Consider the following 20,761-nt stretch of genomic DNA (forward strand, 5'->3'; position numbering starts at 1 on the left):
GTAAAACCCCTATATCCGCAATCCCCCCTCTCACTACTACTAATAAATATATTAACCCCTAGACCGACAATCCCCCACAACACAATAAGCCTAATTATTAACCCCTAAACCGCCATAGCCCACACTGCAATAAACCTATTCTAGTATTAACCCCTAAACCGCCATACCCCACATAGCCTATTAAATCTATTAACCCCTAATCTGCCGCCGCCAACGTCGCCACCACTATAATAAAGTTATAAACCCCTAAACCTAAGTCTAACCCTAACACCCCCCTAACTTAAATATTATTTAAATAAATCAAAATAATATTACTATTATTAACAAAATTATTCCTATTTAAAACTAAATACTTATCTATAAAATAAACCCTAAGATAGCTAATATATAATTAATAATTACATTGTAGCTATTTTAGGATTTATTTTTATTTTACAGGCAAGTTTGTATTTATTATAACTAGGTACAATAGCTATTAAATAGTTAATAACTATTTAATAGCTACCTAGTTAAAATAATTACAAATTTACCTGTAAAATAAACCCTAACCTAAGTTACAATTACACCTAACATAACACTATCATTAAATTAATTAAATTAATTAACTACATTTAGCTCAAATTAAATACAATTAAATAAAATAAACTATCGTACAAAACCCCCCCCACTAAATTACAGAAAATAAAAAAAAAATTACAAGAAGTTTAAACTAATTACACCTAATCTAGGCCCCCTAATAAAATAAAAAAGCCCCCCAAAATAGTAAAATGCCCTACGCTATACTAAATTACAAATAGCTCTTAAAAGGGCTTCTTGCTGGGCATTGCCCCAAAGTAATCAGCTCTTTTACCTGCAAAAAAAATAAATACAACCCCCCCAACATTAAAACTCACCACCCACACCCAACCTTACTCTAAAACCCACCCAATCCCCCCTTAAAAAAAATTAACACTACCCCATTGAAGATCACCCTACCTTGAGCTGTCTTCACCCAGCCGGGCAGAAGTCCGGACTAACGATGAATGAAGGTTCCTTTAAATGATGTCATCCAAGATGGTGTCCCTTGAATTCCAATTGGCTAATAGGATTCTATCAGCAAATCGGAATTAAGGTAGGAAAAATCCGATTGGCTGATGCAATCAGCCAATCGGATTGACCTTGCATTCTATTGGCTGTTCCAATCAGCCAATAGAATGCGAGCTCAATCCTATTGGCTGATTGGATCAGCAAATCGGATTGAACTTCAATCCGATTGGCTGATTGCATCAGCCAATCGGATTTTTCCTACCTTAATTCCGATTGGCTGATAGAATCCTATCAGCCAATCGGAATTCAAGGGACGCCATCTTGGATGACGTCATATAAAGGAACCTTCATTCTTCAAGTCAAGTAGCTGAAAACATGTAAAATTATATTTATGCAATATTCAGAAGTATTTAACTGTGGATGTAGTGTACATATTTCACATCCCAATGTTTTTCACATAGGGGAATATGTTCTACGTATTTTTAAATAGATATTCCTTTATATCTGTATATACCTATATATATATATATATATATATATATATATATATATATATATATATATATAAATATACATACATACATACACGCACACATAGGTATAGATATATATATTTTTTAAAAAACAAACAAACATAATAAACACATAGAAATATGTATTTAAGAATAAATATAATATACAGGGAGTGCAGAATTATTAGGCAAGTTGTATTTTTGAGGATTCATTTTATTATTGAACAACAACCATGTTCTCAATGAACCCAAAAAACTCATTAATATCAAAGCTGAATAGTTTTGGAAGTAGTTTTTAGTTTGTTTTTAGTTATAGCTATTTTAGGGGGATATCTGTGTGTGCAGGTGACTATTACTGTGCATAAGTATTAGGCAACTTAACAAAAAACAAATATATACCCATTTCAATTATTTATTTTTACCAGTGAAACCAATATAACATCTCAAAATTCACAAATATACATTTCTGAAATTCAAAAACAAAACAAAAACAAATCAGTGACCAATATAGCCACCTTTCTTTGCAAGGACACTCAAAAGCCTGCCATCCATGGATTCTGTCAGTGTTTTGATCTGTTCACCATCAACATTGCGTGCAGCAGCAACCACAGCCTCCCAGACACTGTTCAGAGAGGTGTACTGTTTTCCCTCCTTGTAAATCTCACATTTGATGATGGACCACAGGTTCTCAATGGGGTTCAGATCAGGTGAACAAGGAGGCCATGTCATTAGATTTTCTTCTTTTATACCCTTTCTTGCCAGCCACGCTGTGGAGTACTTGGACACGTGTGATGGAGCATTGTCCTGCATGAAAATCATGTTTTTCTTGAAGGATGCAGGCTTCTTCCTGTACCACTGCTTGAAGAAGGTGTCTTCCAGAAACTGGTAGTAGGACTGGGAGTTGAGCTTGACTCCATCCTCAACCCGAAAAGGCCCCACAAGCTCATCTTTGATGATACCAGCCCAAACCAGTACTCCACCTCCACCTTGCTGGCATCTGAGTCGGACTGGAGCTCTTTGCCCTTTACCAATCCAGCCACGGGCCCATCCATCTGGCCCATCAAGACTCACTCTCATTTCATCAGTCCATAAAACCTTAGAAAAATCAGTCTTGAGATATTTCTTGGCCCAGTCTTGACGTTTCAGCTTGTGTGTCTTGTTCAGTGGTGGTCGTCTTTCAGCCTTTCTTACCTTGGCCATGTCTCTGAGTATTGCACACCTTGTGCTTTTGGGCACTCCAGTGATGTGCAGCTCTGAAATATGCCAAACTGGTGGCAAGTGGCATCTTGGCAGCTGCACGCTTGACTTTTCTCAGTTCATGGGCAGTTATTTTGCGCCTTGGTTTTTCCACACGCTTCTTGCGACCCTGTTGACTATTTTGAATGAAACGCTTGATTGTTCGATGATCACGCTTCAGAAGCTTTGCAATTTTAAGAGTGCTGCATCCCTCTGCAAGATATCTCACTATTTTTTACTTTTTTGAGCCTGTCAAGTCCTTCTTTTGATCCATTTTGCCAAAGGAAAGGAAGTTGCCTAATAATTATGCACACCTGATATAGGGTGTTGATGTCATTAGACCACACCCCTTCTCATTACAGAGATGCACATCACCTAATATGCTTAATTGGTAGTAGGCTTTCGAGCCTATACAGCTTGGAGTAAGACAACATGCATAAAGAGGATGATGTGGTCAAAATACTCATTTGCCTAATAATTCTGCACTCCCTGTAATACATAATATAATACAATGTGAAATATTAATATGTTATGTTGGGTTAAGGAACTTTGTTTAAAAGCGATCAGGTTTGTGTGCAAGTAGAGTGTTAGGTTTTTCTTTGACTTTTGTGCTCCATTGAAGTCTATGGTGGTATAGGTTAATGCAGTTGCAATATTCCAAGCCACAAACTGCTAGTGATAGCTTAATCTCTCATCATTAGGGACATACTAAAACACTTTTTTCCTTTTTTATTTTTGAGTGGGGGAAAGTAGGCCTTAGTTAAATAGGAGCAAATTTGTACTGTGGCTCACAGGTACAAATAAACTAAGGGATATTTGCAGCCCCATAGTCATTTCAAATTAACTAATAATTGAAATACATGATTTGTATATTTTAATTTACTGGGTAAAACTGATCCAATGTCTAACATGTACAGTACAATATCAACTTCATTTTCAAATTTTTCCCAAAAGTATGTAAATGCTTCTGTAGGCCAGTCATGGTAATTGCTGGTGCCTCTCTAGGAAAGTGGTTTAAAAACCTCTGAATGTAGGAAGAGAAACTTTATAGAATAAGGACTGAGAATACATAATAGAGTTGTGGAATGTGTAAGTGGTGTTTTTTATTTTCCAAAAAATATTTATTTCTAAGAGTATGCAGCATTCTCTTTGCAGGTGAAAATTATAAGTCATTAAATATGGTAATCAAATCTCTAAACTGAATCTGTTACCAGCCTTGAAAATGGAAGTTAACTCTTTGCTCAGACTATGGAAAGCTGATTTTCTAAATTTAATCTGATTCAATATTTAATAATTAATATTTATGAAATGCTTATATTATTGCACATTTCCCTATCTGTTCCTGGTACCTGACAATAATACTGAGTAAAGAGACTGACATATTTGTTTGGTGGACACATTTCATTATTAATGGCCGCAATAAACTGTATAAGAAATTTTCAGAACTAAAATGTAATGGGTAGATTATACATGTTTTAAATGTCAATTTGTTTTCAGGACAATTAAGCCATGCATACATCTGTTTAAATCTGGAAAATGAAGAACAAGGTTAACCTTTTAATATTTGGTAGGAAAGGTACAGTCCAATCTTATGTTGTAGCAAAACAATATTTCTTTAAATGTTTTACGCATTTCTTGGCTCCGGAATGCATATATTAATGGATCGATAACAGAATTGCACATTATTAAAATAAGGTACATATTAAAGTGGGACATAAAACATACACAATAAAGATTTTGTGGACAAGAAATCATGAGAATAAGGTGAAGAAAAAAAGGAGCCCAGCAAACGATAAAAATACCAAGAAGTATGGTAAGAGTTATAGCTCCCTTCATACTTGTACGCTGATGGACCGAGTTATAGCCAGGCAAAGCTGCTATTCTCTTAACATGAGTACGTGCTAGCAAAAACATATGTATATATAAAGAAACCATGAGAAAAAGCATTGTGAAAAACATTGTGATAAGGCATATTATAACATAAGTTGATTCATAATAAAGAATAAAGATAATCCCGCAACCAGTGCAAAATGTCCATATGCATGCAATAATGGCCCCAGCTCTTCTCATAGTCATGATATTGTGGTAACGTAAGGCATAGAAAATGGTAACATATCTATCAACGGCTATTGCGAGCAAGCTACACATGGAAGCCACCACAGATATACAGATCATTGAATCAAAAACATTGTCTATGTGACGTACAAAGACCTCCTCCATAATTAGATGCCTGTTGTTAATCAAATTTATTGTAATAGTCTCCCATGCATTGGATACACTAACTAACATGTCAGCTACAGCTAAACTGCATACAAAAAAATACATTGGAGAATGCAGGTTTTTGTTTTTAATAATTGCACAGATCACCAGGATGTTTTCAAGGAGACTTACAATGCCTAGTGTTAGAAACACTCCTGCAGCAATTACGACTTGTTCACATGATGATTTTGGCTTGTTTGTTGGGACTGTAATGTTACCACCAAGGCTACTTATATTAAGTTCTATTAGAGGTAGCTGCACAGATGAATTCATCATTGAAAGAATACAAGGTCTCTTTCTTTGAACTGATGTGTTGCAATACTGTTTGTAGGGGACATTTTCACCGAGATGAGAAAAACCTGTCAAAACATCACAATTGTGTAATTATTTCTTACATTTATTTATGAGATTCAGACATATCTAACTTTAATTTATAATGAATATAGAGTAAAATCCAGCATAACATTATAATAAATATGGTATCTATAACTTTTTCAGTAGCCATGTCTAATGTCTAGGCTATATTTTGTCAGGGAGTTACTTAGCCCAATTATGAGACATCCTGTTATCAACCAGGAATGCTAGTTCCCTTCTAAAACTGTATACAAGTACAGATACTGTTATTGTCTACATGTTATGTTTGCTTTTTTAAGACTTTCTGAACAAAAAAGTAAATTTTGGCTACATCTTACACATACATGCATAGCATTATTCATTTCTGCTAAAGACTGTTTTTAAACTAAAATAACACTGACTTAAAAAAATAGGTTCTTGTAGAGAGTAATGTAAAGGAGTACAGATGTAATTAGGGATGCATCAAAATTTCGGCCGAAAATTGCAATTTTGGTTATTTCGTTTTTCGTTTTGTTTGCCTGTTATTTTCGGTAAAATTATTGTGTAGCATATTTTAAATTGTATGCTATCCTAGAGCTGCTGTTTGGTGTTAAGTTCATTTCTTGGGGTAATTTTATTAATCTCCAAATGGAGCTTGATGTCCCATGTTTCCGGCGAGCCGAAATAAAAGTTATGAAGCAGCGCTGCTCCATAGCCTGTCCGCCTGCTGTGAGACGGCGGAAAGAAATCAACCTGATTGAATATGATCGGATTGATTGACACCCCCTGCTAGTGGCAGATTGGCCGTGAATCTGCAGGGAGCGGCATTGCACCAGCAGTTCAAAAGATCTGCTGGTGCAATAATAAATGATGACAGTGTATGCTGTCGGCATTTATCGATGTGCAGCGGACATGATACGATACATCGTATCATGTCCGCTCGCACCTTAATAAATTGACCCCCTTGACTTACTGTTCTGCATATAATAATAGTTTTCTAGGACTATTCTTTATTTGGATAATTAGTAAAAAAAAACAGTTGAATCTCATTCTGTTACATAGAACTATATAAAGAATAAAGCAGTATAATGCTATTTAATATTGTTTTAAGGGAAATACCGAAATTTTGGGGTTTTTTTTCTTGGTCAAATTATCGTGTAGCATATTATTGTTTAAATATATATTTGTCCATTTTTAGTGTGCTACTTTCAATAAAAGTGTAGTTATTTTATTTTATTGGCTTGCAGGTAATTATGCAAAAAAAAATAAAAAATATTTTTGGTTTCGGCATCCTGGATTTTCCGGTTTGGTTTTCGATCCAGAATTTCCATTCCGGTGGATCACTAGATGTAATGTATTAATGCATCCTTCTCAGGTATTAAAGGGATATATATACTGTATGTCCCTTTAAGCTGTAAGGAATTGAATTAGATGTGGATCACAACTGTAGACTGATACAACCTGTTAGATGTGTTTCACTTAATCACAGAACTAATATTGAAGATTAGTGCTTTGTGACTTTAGTGAATTTTGATAATGGAGAATATACAAAGATAAACTGAGGAATCTCTATAAATGTTAGAGAGTAATATGAGTCTTATTTGTTAGATGCTCCTTTATTTCACAGACACAGACAGTATATAATAGATTGCTGAATCCTTAATTCCCTTTAACAGTATACTTGCAAGATCTTATGAGAGAGTTCATTTGCAAGTGCTGTCTGGCAAACAATAGGTTACAGATTCTTTTACTTCTGTTGTTTAAGTTACACCCACTGATGAGAGCTTATGTTGTAACCGCTATGTAAATAAAGACTGCAGATAGGTGAAAGAGGAATCATGGATAGATGTCAGTGCTTCTCTGTTTTTAAACTGCTGCGTTTACTTTGAGGCTGTTGTGGTTACATATCCTGAGTGATTAGAGGAGTTAAGTAGCTAGACTGAGGCAATTCAGCAAATGTGTGTATTGGTGATGTCAGTTATTGATTGCCTGAGGCTGCAAAACAGCTCCGTTTCTCCCGGAGTGATTTTGGTGGCGTGGCCAAGCTCCGTGAGCAGAGTGGTTTGTAAAAAGTTCACACAGTCCCAAACGAAGTAAAAAAGATTGCTTACTTGTCGTATGGAAACACTGTCATTCCGGGTGAGAGTACAATCCTCAATCTGGCTGCAGCTGAAATCCTCTGCTTGTCAAGTTAATTCACCAAACCGGATCTCTAGAGTCTGATAAACTACTTGATTGTCGTGAGTTCTCGTGTGGTGGTAATACCTCAGTAGTTTTCAGTAGGCAGGTTCTTTTGTTAGAATACTATAGTAGAATATTTTAGAAAGAAACAGTGTTTGCAAGGAGACACAGACTGGTGTAGCTTCTGGTAGTAATCACAATAACTTAGCGCCTGTTTAAGGTGCACAGAAGCCTTAAATAGGGGAGTGGTGTAGGCAAAGCAGGTATGTTTAGGTAAAAGGAAAACAAGGAGTGGATTCCTGACAGATCCCCCCTTCAAGCAAGCCGACCCTCGGCTTGGGGTTTAGGTCTATGGGGGTAACGTCTATGGAAGCGAGCTACAAGCCTAGGAGCATTAAGATTGGCAGAAGGTTCCCAAGTGTCATCATCAGGCGAGAATCCCTTCCAACGAATGAGATATTGAAGAATTTCTCTGACAATTCTGGAATCTAAAATATCTTGTACTTCAAAGGAGTCCGCATCCAGAATATCACAATTCGGGGGGAGTACTTGGTCATGTATGACTGAAGATGAAGCAGGTTTCAGGAGTGACACATGGAACGAAGGGTGAATCCTAAGGGAAGATGGAAGGTCAAGAACAACAGCATTCTTATTTATGATTCTCAAAATAGGAAATGGACCAATGAAAATAGTGGCAAGCTTTTTGCTAGGTACTTGGAGACACAAATACTTAGTGGAAAGCCAAACCTTGTCCCCAAAGGAATAATGAGGTGAGGGTCTTCTCCTAAGATCATAGAAATGCTTTTGGGAAGCCTGAGCTTGTTGTATGTTTTCCTTCAGTATAAGATAATTTTCCTTTAATTTACGTAGTAGCTCATCTACAGAGGGTATGTCTGCAAGACCTGAATAGTTAAATGATAATCTTGGATGGTATGCATAATTTGCATAAAAAGGTGTCATTTTAAATGAAGAATTTAAGGTGTTGTTGTATGAGAACTCAGCCATACTCAGAAAATTTACCCAGTCCTGTTGGTGATATGCACAGTAGCATCTTAAATACTGCTCCAACTAATGGTTGATTCTTTCTGATTGCCCATTTGTTTGTGGGTGGTAGGAGGTAGAAAGAAAATGGTCAATTTGTAAGGCTGTTGTAAGATGTTTCCAAAATCGAGAGGTGAATTGACTTCCTCTATCAGTCGTTAGGTTGGAAGGCAGACCATGAAGACGTACTACATTATCCAGGAAGAATTGGGCAGTCTCAAAAGATGAGGGGATCTTATGATAGGGAATGAAATGTGCCATCTTAGTCAAGAGATCCGTTATGACTAAAATGGTATTTTTCCCAGCACTGAGGGGTAGATCAACAATAAAGTCCATTCCTAAATGGTTCCATGGTGAATCTGGAATGGGCAGTAGCATTAGAAAGCCATAAGGAGGTTTCTTCTCTGCCTTCGAAATGGTACATATGTTACATGACCTTATATAATCCTGTACAGTGATAAACATGTTTGGCCACCAATATTGTCTTTGTAATAGTTCCAGAGTTCTTTGGATACCTGGATGTCGTGAGAAGGGTGGTTCATGGAATTCTCTAATCAGCAGAAGTCTAAGTGACTCCAGAATGTATAATTTGGTTCGATAGAAATACAAGTCCTTGTCGAAGGAGAGTTTGTTATATGGTATCTTTGTGTCAGATTTCAGTGCTACTTGGATGTCACTTTCTAGTACCGTCATAGCTCCTATGAATCTTTCAGGTGGAATTATTGAAGTAGGTGAGGAACTTAAAGGTGGTTTGTCTACCATTCTCGATAGTTTGTCTGCTTTCCCATTACGTGATCCAGGCCTATAAATTATCTGGTAATTGAAGCGACTGAAATAGAGGTTCCACCTAACTTGCCTACGTGAGAGTGACTTGTTTTTTTGTAGATACTCAAGGTTTGCGGTGATCAGTATAAATAATAATTTGGGTATTTGGTGCCCTCTAACATATGCCTCCAATGCTCAAATGCCCTTTTGATAGCCAGAAGTTCTTTTTCCCCAATGGGGTAATTTATCTCTGCTGAGGATAATGTGCTTGAGAAAAAAGCAACTGGATCGAGAGGAGACGTCAGGGTTTTTCGTTGTGATAGGACTGCTCCCAAGGCATATTTGGAGGAATCCACTTCCAAAACAAATTGAAGTGTAGAATCCGGAAAACTTAAGATAGGTGCAGAAGTAAATGCATCTTTAAGGAAAAGGAAAGCTTGGTTAGCTTGATCATTCCATCTGTAGGGTATGTTAGAACTGGTTAGTTTTGTAAGAGGTTTTATAATTGTTGAGTAATTCTTAATAAACTTTCTATAATAGTTGCTGAACCCCAAGAATCGCTGTAATTGCTTCCTAGTTGTGGGTTGAGGCCACCGTTTGACTGCATCCACCTTGTCTTGTTGCATCTGTATCCCATTGGGACAGATACGGTATCCGAGGAAAGTGATGTCTTGAGTATGGAATAGACATTTTTCGGCCTTTGCATAAAGGCGATGTACTTGTAAACGGGATAAAACCCAGCTAACGTGCTTTATGTGTTCTTCCAGGGAAGATGAATAAATCAAGATGTCGTTGAGGTACACGACAACACATATATCCAGTAGATCTTGGAAGACATCATTAATAAAGTATTGAAAGGTTGCTGGGGCATTGGCTAACCCAAAGGGCATAACTAGATATTCATACAACCCATACCTTGTCCTAAACGCAGTGAGCCACTCATCCCACTCTCTGATACAAATCAAGTTATAGGCTCCTCGCAAGTCTAACTTCGTATATATCTTTGCGTCCTGTAATCTTTCAATCAGTTCAGGAATGAGGGGTAGTGGATATCTGTTCTTCTTAGTGATGTTATTCAGTTCTCTATAATCTATTATGGGACATAGAGATTGATCCTTATTCCAGACGAAAAATATTCCTGCTGCTGATGATGAAACTGAAGGTCTTATAAATCCTTTACGTAGGTTTTCTTCTAAGTATTCCTTGAGATGGTCCAATTCTGGTTTGTTAAGGGGGTATAGACGTTCACAGGGTGGTGTGGTCCCGGGTTTTAAATCAATGGGACAATCGTAAGATCGATGAGGAGGCAACTACTCCTCCTACGTTTTGCTAAAAACCTCAGAGAACTTGGAGTATACCTCTGGGATCAAGGTGTGATCAGGTTCTGGTTGTAATTCATTAAATTGCAAGAGAGCTGTAGAGGACTATTGGTAGCAAGACTGCTTGCAATATGAGGAATCCAAATTGAAATGTAAAGTTTTCCAATCTACTGAGGGTTCATGTAATTGTAGCCAATGCAACCCCAAAACGATTGGAAACAGTGGAGAGAGAATTACATCAAAAGTAATTAATTCTTGATGAAAATCTTGTATAGTAACTAGAATGGGGATGGTGTGATGTGTGATTGGACCTGAGGAGATTTCTGAGCCATCTACAACACGGATAGACACAGGATTTAATGTTTTAATCAGTGGTATTTTATTTAAAGATACAAGTGAGTGATCTATATAATTTCCTTGGGCTCCTGTATCAACGATTGCTTCTTTCTTCAGCAGCATTCACTCCCACTGTAAAGAGAGTAATAGACTGCAGTGAGTTGGTTTATTGTGTACAATTAGAGAGGTTATATAGGAAGAGGACTTACGGGATTTATTCCTTTCGAGGGTAGGACAGTCTCTGACTGTGTGGTTCGCCATACCGCAGTACATACATAGACCTTTGTTTCTGCGTCTGGAGCATTCTTCAGCTGTCAGAGGACCACAAATAAAGCCAATGTCCATGGCTTCAGCCTGAGTTGTAGTTGATTTGGATGAGACATGTAGGGGTGTATGAATGAGTTTCTTGTAAACCAAATCTTGGTTATGACGTTCACTTTTTCTTTCACTATGTCTACGGTCTATCTGCATGCTTAATTTCATGAGTGTCTCCAAATCTTCAGGTAGAACTACTCTGGCGAGTTCGTCCTTGAGAGCCTCAGAGAGACCCAGTCTAAACTGGTTCCTCAATGCTATTTCGTTCCATTGTGAATCTGTCGCAAACTGTTTAAATTCAGTGATGTATAATTCAACAGGTCTAGGCCCTTGCTTTAACTTTCTCATTTTACTTTCTGCGCTAAGTTGGAGGTTGGTATCTGAAAAAAATTCATCCATAGCGATCAGGAAAAAGTTGAGAGAGGTTAAGACTGGATTATGTGTCTCGTACAGGGTATCTGCCCAAACCCTTGGTTCAGCACGAAGGTAGGAAATCAAAGTGAGAACCTTGATGTTATCATTTGGGTAGGTTCTAGGTTTGAGGTGGAACATCAGAAGGCAGGCATTCTTGAAATGGCGATACTGACTTCTATCCCCATAGAAAAGGTCTGGGGGGAGATGATGGGTTCAGGCGAATGATCCACAGATTGGATCTTAGGGGTAGCTGTATCTTTAATCACCTTGCGTAGGGTTTCATTCTCCACTTGAAGTTCCCTAAGTCCTTGGCTTAATTGATCAACTCTTTGTGAGAGGTTGTATACAACTTGAGGCAAGTCCACTGGATCCATTTTTATTTTTTAGGCTTAGTTATTCTGTAAGGAATTGAATTAGATGTGGATCACAACTGTAGACTGATATAACCTGTTAGACGTGTTTCACTTAATCACAGAACTAATATTGAAGATTAGTGCTTTGCGACTTTAGTGAATTTTGATAATGGAGAATATACAAAGATAAACTGAGGAATCTCTATAAATGTTAGAGAGTAATATGAGTCTTATTTGATAGATGCTCCTTTATTTCACAGACACAGACAGTATATAATTGATTGCTGAATCCTTAATTCCCTTTAACAGTTTACTTGCAAGATCTTATGAGAGAGTTCATTTGCAAGTGCTGTCTGCAAAACAGCTCCGTTTCTCCCGGAGTGATTTTGGGGGTGTGGTCAAGCTCCGTGAGCAGAGCGGTTTGTTAAAAGTTAACACAGTCCCAAATTAAGTAAAAAAGATTGCTTACTTGTCCTATGGAAACACTGTCATTCCGGGTTAGAGTACAATCCTCAATCTGGCTGCAGCTGAAATCCTCTGCTTGTCAAGTTAATTCACCAACCCGGATCTTTAGAGTCTGATAAACTACTTGATTGTAGTACGTTTTCTTGTGGTGGTAATACCTCAGTAGTTTTCAGTAGGCAGGTTCTTTGCAGGTTCTTTTGTTAGAATACTATAGTAGAATTTGTTAGAAAGAAACAGAGTCTGAAAGGAAACACAGACTGGCGAAGCTTCTGGTAGTAATCACAATAACTAAGCACCTGTTTAAGGTGCACAGAAGCCTTAAATAGGGGAGTGGTGTAGGCAAAGCAGGTATGTTTAGGTAAAAAGGAAAACAAGGAGTGGATTCCTGACATAAGCACAAGAAAAACTGAACAGTCTACAAATTATGAATTACATTTTCTTTACATTTAAACATCCCTAGTTTGTGCTGTCTTAGACAACTCATCACTCTAACATTTTCATTTTATTTCAAAAGTATGATGATATAACCAATCAAAAGTGCCATCATCAGAGTATTTATGGGGAATGAGGGCACTATCCTGGTTGCATGTAGTCATGAAAGACAGAATGAAACACAGAGCGCAACCCACTCTAAGTGTAAAATCATTTATTTTATCCAGCAATAAAAACATGTGAATCGCACGTACAATGTGACAGAATAAAAAATGCACAATAACCAAGTCCCAGATTATATCACCAGATGTCAGGGGTGTGTTGTCCGTTACCTCGTAGCTCGAAAACCCAGAGACGGCTTCCGGATCGCCGTAGAAGAATTCAGCATGCAAAGAGGGATACTCCAGATGACACTGGTAACAGGAAAGCTGAGAGAAGTTATTGGTGCCGCCTCAACGCGTTTCCTCAGGCTACAACCTGACTTTTTCAAGAGGATCTATAGAGTGACGTCACTGTAGTCTTTTTAAACAATCCCGGTGAGGCGGGAGCCATCTTATTGGTTATGACTCATCAATGGTGTTGGGGCAAGTCTGGCGCGTACAATTTAACAGAGTGTCCTTTCTAAATGAGCTATGAATACATAGAAAGCGATGTATCAGTACAGAGTGACAGTTAACAATATAAATATAAAAAATAATATTAAACTTATTTGCAATTTCCTTTAGTGAACTTGCGTAAGCTATTAAAAACAGTTAAAAACATATAACATATATCACAATCTAATAGAAAAAAATTATTGTTAACTAACATTAAATGTAAATATATCCTAATTAGAGTAAATTCATGATAGAGAACAATAAAATCTAAACACCATATTTAGAAGAAACTAAATGACAAGCCAATATGTTGCTAGTATTTATTGGAGATATATACACAGTATAAATTAGACACGGATAGCTTCAGATACAGATTCATATGTTTGTAAGGAATTTGTGGTAATTGTTTACATAAACGCTTGTAAGTCTACGTCTATATTAAGACCCAGATTGCTTACAGTGTTTAGAGTTTGAAGTTCATGGATCCAGTATGTTTCACGTTGCCTTAGACTTCTCAGTCTATTTTTACAGCTATTGGGGGCAATCCAATCTAGGATCATGATACGTAATCCAGAATTATTTGCATTGTGATGATTCATGAAATGATAGGGTACACTGTTATTATCTACTTTGTTTTTAATGTTGTTGAGATGTTCGCTAAACCTGTTCTTAATAAGTCTTTTAGTACATCCTACATAGACACATTTGCAATCACACATGAGAAGATATACCACGAAGGTTGATTTGCAGGTGAATTTGTGTTGTATTTTAAAAGTTTTTAAACTATTCGCATCCTTAAAGGTATCCCCCTTAATAATGCGATTGCACATATTGCAATTTTTAACTCCACAGGGCCAAGTTCCATTGGTTCTACTGAGCCAATGTCGTTCTCCTATAGCAGAGGATTTCGGTAAGCCCTTAAGTTTCGAAGGTGCTAAAATATTTTTTAAATCTTTATTTTTCTTGAAAGTCACAGTTGGTCTATCGGGTAGAACTTTACCCAATATGGGATCTAGGGTCAAGATAGACCAATGTTTTTTCAAGATATTCTCTATGTCCCTGCTCCCTTGACTATATGTAGTAATAAATCATATGTTATTTTTTCCTTCTATATTACATATAGTGTTTCTATTGGGTTGTCCATTATTATTTAGCATGGTGTCTCTATCCATCCTTTTTACCTTATCTTTAATATTAGACAGGAGACCTGGATCATAGCCCTTCTCTTTGAACCTCTGATCCAGAACTTCTGACTCTTTGAGAAAATCATCAAGGTGTGTACAGTTTCTGTGGATACGCTGGTATTGGCCCAGAGGAATATTTCTTTTCCATCTGGGCAAATGCCCACTTTTTGCACTTAAGAATCCATTTTTGTCCGTTGGTTTTCTGTAAATTTGGACTGCGATTTTCCTATCCTTGTCTACAAACAATGTGAGATCTAAAAATTCGATCTGTTCTTTTTCTATTTTGCTGGTGCATTTTAAGTTTAGATTATTATTGTTGATGTGTTCAATAAAAATTTGCAACTTGTTCCTCTTTACCTCTCCAGATGATTATAACATCATTGATGTATCTAAAATACTTATATAACTGTCCACTGAAAGGGTTATTAGACCAGATAAAGTTATTTTCAAAGAAATCCATAAATAAATTGGCATACGATGGGGCAAATGTATCTGAGACTTCCTTATACCGTTAATCCCCAGTTTTGTTCTATACATAAGGAGAGCAATGGATACAACCGAAGAAACCAATAATTCAGGTGTTTTCGGTGATTGCTCATCTAGACACAATAGACAAAGGTCTCCAAACATTTTAAACATCGAAATTAGTAATACTACAGAGGAATCCTTAGAGAACCCTACAGAATTATTTAGGGATCTAGAAAAACTACTCAATAGTGATAGTAAGGAATGGCAAGACTTACTATTACTAGATAATTACGTCCTACATGAGGTAGTCCCAAGGGGTTTAAGAATTTTCAAATACCCGGCTTTTGATTTAGAAGATGTGGAGTTTACCACTGATTGGGAAAAAGCCTTACAGGATTGCTCTATGGTTTTAATTAAAATTCTAATTAGATACAGAGAAATGAAATTGAAAAAAGTTAAAATAGCCCTTGAAACTATTCTTCCTAAAATCCAACCATTTAAGGAGGAAGAGAAGTGGAAAAGATTGAATAATAACATTCAAGCACGTAACAATAAACTTAACGAAGATTTAGCAAGATCTAAGCAACTTAAGTTACAAAGAGACTTAGATGATTATAAAAATAACCAGGTTTTTTCATCTAATATTAAAAACAAGGGGGTGGATGTACATGGTACTAATAATAAGAATGCCAATGGGAGTAATGCCAGTAATACACGGATAGCTCAGAAACAATCTCATTTGACCAACAACAAGGCTGGTAATTTCTATAATGAGGAACTAAATATATATATACACCATCTAGAGAAATGAAAGATAGACCCTACTTACATCCACATGCCCATAAAAGTGCTCAGTACAGAAAAGAAGGACACTCTTATTCAAATAGGGACAGACCACAGTACAACAATACACACAATTACCACAGTCATCATTGACCAACAGGGAGCAGATCAACATATCGTGACTCTAGAGGGGACACTTATAGCTCCTATAACAACAGGTTCCACATTTTGAGCCATCAAACAGAGGGTGACTTTGTAAAACAGGGAGCATGACCTAGGGACAATAATTTGAATAAAAGAGATCTTCAAAGAGGAGATTCAGTGGAAAGATCAAGCCATAATAATAAAAGCCTATTTAAATCACAGGATTTTTTAGACTCACGAGAAGACAGAAGATTAAACCTCACACCTCCCTCATATCAAGAGCCAGCAGGGAGAAGAGAGGCCCATTTAAATGCAAAAAGAAAAAAAACAAGCGAGGCACGAGAGGAGGGAGACTTGTTCAGAGAACAAGAACACAGAAGGCGATATTAGTTAAAGATAGAGAGTGTGTATTTGATCTTACTTCTAAGAAACTAAACAATGAAGAGCTCAATCTCCTTGCAAAGGGTCTTAATTTTGCCCCCAAGAGAGCACCCAATAAATTTGAAACCTATATTGATTTGCAAAAATACATACGGAAGATGACTTTAAAAAGATATTTTTTAAAACAATCACCAGTAGAAAGGACAATACCTAATATAAATAATCAATTGGATGACAATGATACTAATACATTACACACTTTAGAAAGCCTGAATGAAGAAAATCTTACACAGGGAACTACACAATTAAACTTTAGTATATATGAGGAACCAGAAAGTGAACAGATTAGGCACACTTCTTTTAAAAAACCATCAAATTTTAATCCCATAGGTGCCCAAGGTGAACCCATTAAAATTTTTAATAAATTGGTGAGTACTGATCTATCAAAATTATGGACAGATAAACAAGGCACTTGGGTCAATAAATTTAATGACAACTTGTCCCAAAAAGAAAGAGTCACACTCCAAAGTATTAAGAACAATCCTGACATAATTATCAAAATGGCGGACAAGGGGAGTGGGGTAGTGGTACAGGATAGATTAGACTACCTCAAAGAGGCGGATAGAATTTTAAATGATCCACATACATATAAAAAACTAACATTTAATCCCACTAATACTTATGTTCAAGATCTATTGTCCATTCTTACAGAGGCCAAAGCACAAGGCATATTAAAAAATGAAGAATTTCAATTTCTTGTCAATAGGGATCCAAGTATCCCTCTATTTTACCATCTACCCAAAGTCCATAAGACTTTGGTGGACCCCCCAGGTAGGCCGATAATTTCTGGGATAGATTCCCTTACCAGCAATTTATCGGCCTACATAGATTTCTTTCTCCAACCCCTAGTTCGAAGTACCAAATCTTTTTTAAAAGACACAACAGAGACTATCAAAATATTCGAGGGTTTGATGTGGGAGGAGAATTTTGTATGGTTGACATGCGATGTTTCTTCGCTATATACCTGTATCCCCCATGAGCTTGGCATTAGAGCAATTAAAGATAATCTAAACAATAGTAACCTCTCATCTATTCAAGTAGATTTTATTCTTACAAGTATCAGTTTTATTTTAACACACAATTATTTTGAGTTTAACTCTAATTTTTATTTACAATTACAAGGGACGGCGATGGGGACAACATTTGCCCCATCGTATGCCAATTTATTTATGGATTTCTTTGAAAATAACTTTATCTGGTCTAATAACCCTTTCAGTGGACAGATATATAAGTATTTTAGATACATTGATGATGTTATAATCATCTGGAGAGGTAAAGAGGAACAAGTTGCAAATTTTATTGAACACATCAACAATAATAATCTAAACTTAAAATGCACCAGCAAAATAGAAAAAGAACAGATCAAATTTTTAGATCTCACATTGTTTGTAGACAAGGATAGGAAAATCGCAGTCCAAAATTACAGAAAACCAACGGACAAAAATGGATTCTTAAGTGCAAAAAGTGGGCATTTGCCCAGATGGAAAAGAAATATTCCTCTGGGCCAATACCAGCGTATCCACAGAAACTGTACACACCTTGATGATTTTCTCAAAGAGTCAGAAGTTCTGGATCAGAGGTTCAAAGAGAAGGGCTATGATCCAGGTCTCCTGTCTAATATTAAAGATAAGGTAAAAAGGATGGATAGAGACACCATGCTAAATAATAATGGACAACCCAATAGAAACACTATATGTAATATAGAAGGAAAAAATAACATATGATTTATTACTACATATAGTCAAGGGAGCAGGGACATAGAGAATATCTTGAAAAAACATTGGTCTATCTTGACCCTAGATCCCATATTGGGTAAAGTTCTACCCGATAGACCAACTGTGACTTTCAAGAAAAATAAAGATTTAAAAAATATTTTAGCACCTTTGAAACTTAAGGGCTTACCGAAATCCTCTGCTATAGGAGAACAACATTGGCTCAGTAGAACCAATGGAACTTGGCCCTGTGGAGTTAAAAATTGCAATATGTGCAATCGCATTATTAAGGGGGATACCTTTAAGGATGCGAATAGTTTAAAAACTTTTAAAATACAACACAAATTCACCTGCAAATCAACTTTCGTGGTATATCTTCTCATGTGTGATTGCAAATATGTCTATGTAGGACGTACTAAAAGATTTATTAAGAACAGGTTTAGCGAACATCTCAACAACATTAAAAACAAAGTAGATAATCACAGTGTACCCTATCATTTCACGAATCATCACAATGCAAATAATTCTGGATTACGTATCATGGTCCTAGATTGGATTGCCCCCAATAGCTGTAAAAATAGACTGAAAAGTCTAAGGCAACGTGAAACATACTGGATCCATGAACTTCAAACTCTAAACACTGTAAGCAATCTGGGTCTTAATATAGACCTAGACTTACAAGCGTTTATGTAAACAATTACCACAAATTCCTTACAAACATATGAATCTCTATCTGAAGCTATCCGTGTCTAATTTATACTGTGTATATATCTCCAATAAATACTAGCAACATATTGGCTTGTCATTTAGTTTCTTCTAAATATGGTGTTTAGATTTTATTGTTCTCTATCATGAATTTACTCTAATTAGGATATATTTACATTTAATGTTAGTTAACAATAATTTTTTCTATTAGATTGTGATATATGTTATATGTTTTTAACTGTTTTTAATAGCTTACGCAAGTTCACTAAAGGAAATTGCAAATAAGTTTAATATTATTTTTTTATATTTATATCGTTAACTGTCACTCTGTACTGATAATATCGCTTTCTATGTATTCATAGCTCATTTAGAAAGGACACACTGTTAAATTGTACCCGCCAGACTTGCCCCAACGTCATTGATGAGTCATAACCAATAAGATGGCTCCTTTGAAAGGCGCGCCTCACCGGGATTGTTTAAAAAGACTACAGTGACGTCACTCTATAGATCCTCTTGAAAAAGTCAGGTCGTAGCCTGAGGAAACGCGTCGAGGCGGCACCAATAACTTCTCTCAGCTTTCCTATTATCCCTCTTTGCATGCTGAATTCTTCTACGGCGATCTGGAAGCCGTCTCGGGGTTTTCGAGCTACGAGGTGATGGACAACACACCCCTGACATCTGGTGATATAATCTGGGACTTGGTTATTGTGCATTTTTTATTCTGTCACATTGTACGTGCGATTCAAACGTTTTTATTGCTGGATAAAATAAATGATTTTACACTTAGAGTGGGTTGCTCTCTGTGTTTCATTCTGTCTTTCAGTCACTTCCTAAGACCAGGATCGCAGCCCTGTGTCTATACTTGGAGCGGCACCCACTCTTCTCAGCACTTTTGGGAAGTATTGTTATTCCCGTTATTTATGTATATACTTTTATATTTATCATTCACTTGTTATATTATTTTATGTATTGAAATTTGCATATTTTGCTACGCATAGCCTGTTTAATTATCCACTATATAAGACCATTGCTCTGTCCATACATTTTATTTTTTTATTTTATATGCTATATTCAGTTTGAGATACTGCACAATATATTGATTTGTTCCCAATTGGGTACGTTCTATCTAGTTAATCTAGAAATTTTTATATAGTTATCATCTGTTTCCAATGGAGAAGCACAGCCTATTTGGGTTCACCCATTTCTTTTTGTTGCATGTAGTCATGAATGGAAAAGACTAAAGGACAACACTATACTCTCTGGCTCTTCCCTGCAATAAGAGTAGCAGGGCGTTTAAAATGATTGTAATGGTTCGTGGAATATGGCCTCTATGTACTTCTATGCAGCACTTGTATTACTTATTATGTCCGGAAGTTTACCTTAAATAGATTTAATTCTATAAGATAAAGATAACACCAGTTGATATTATTATTATTAATAATAATAATAATAATAATAAAAGTCAGATAACTGCAATATTGTATTATTTACTCCGCAGTATTTTTAGTTTCTGATTTTTAATCAAGACTCAGTATATTAATGAACAATTAACAGTGAAAACCAGACAAAATACAAAAAAATAAAAGGTAGATAAAGTTAGAGGTCTTTTTGCTATTATGTATAATTTGTATTAGCTGAAGGGGCTGTCATTATTAAGAGACTATCAAAAACATTTTGGGGGCAATTCAAATTGTGATACAATTATAAAATGCTGAATAATAAAGAAAAATAACTGTGGAAT

The 20,761-nt window shown here is 36.3% G+C and overlaps 1 protein-coding gene across 1 annotated transcript; it reads right to left on the minus strand.

The window, feature by feature from the left end:
- Positions 1-4,331: 4,331 nt before the first annotated feature.
- Positions 4,332-5,306, minus strand: MC5R (melanocortin 5 receptor). Its single transcript, XM_053713118.1, has one exon. It carries the CDS (start codon positions 5,304-5,306, stop codon positions 4,332-4,334), a length of 975 nt encoding a protein of 324 aa, XP_053569093.1.
- Between the last annotated feature and the right edge of the window lie 15,455 nt (positions 5,307-20,761).

Source organism: Bombina bombina, chromosome 5, assembly GCF_027579735.1.
Source record: "Bombina bombina isolate aBomBom1 chromosome 5, aBomBom1.pri, whole genome shotgun sequence".
Taxonomy (NCBI): Eukaryota; Metazoa; Chordata; class Amphibia; order Anura; family Bombinatoridae; genus Bombina; species Bombina bombina.

Bases quoted from the DNA above. Each gene is read 5' to 3' on its own strand.
- MC5R (XM_053713118.1), bottom strand. From the start codon at position 5,306: ATGAATTCATCTGTGCAGCTACCTCTAATAGAACTTAATATAAGTAGC.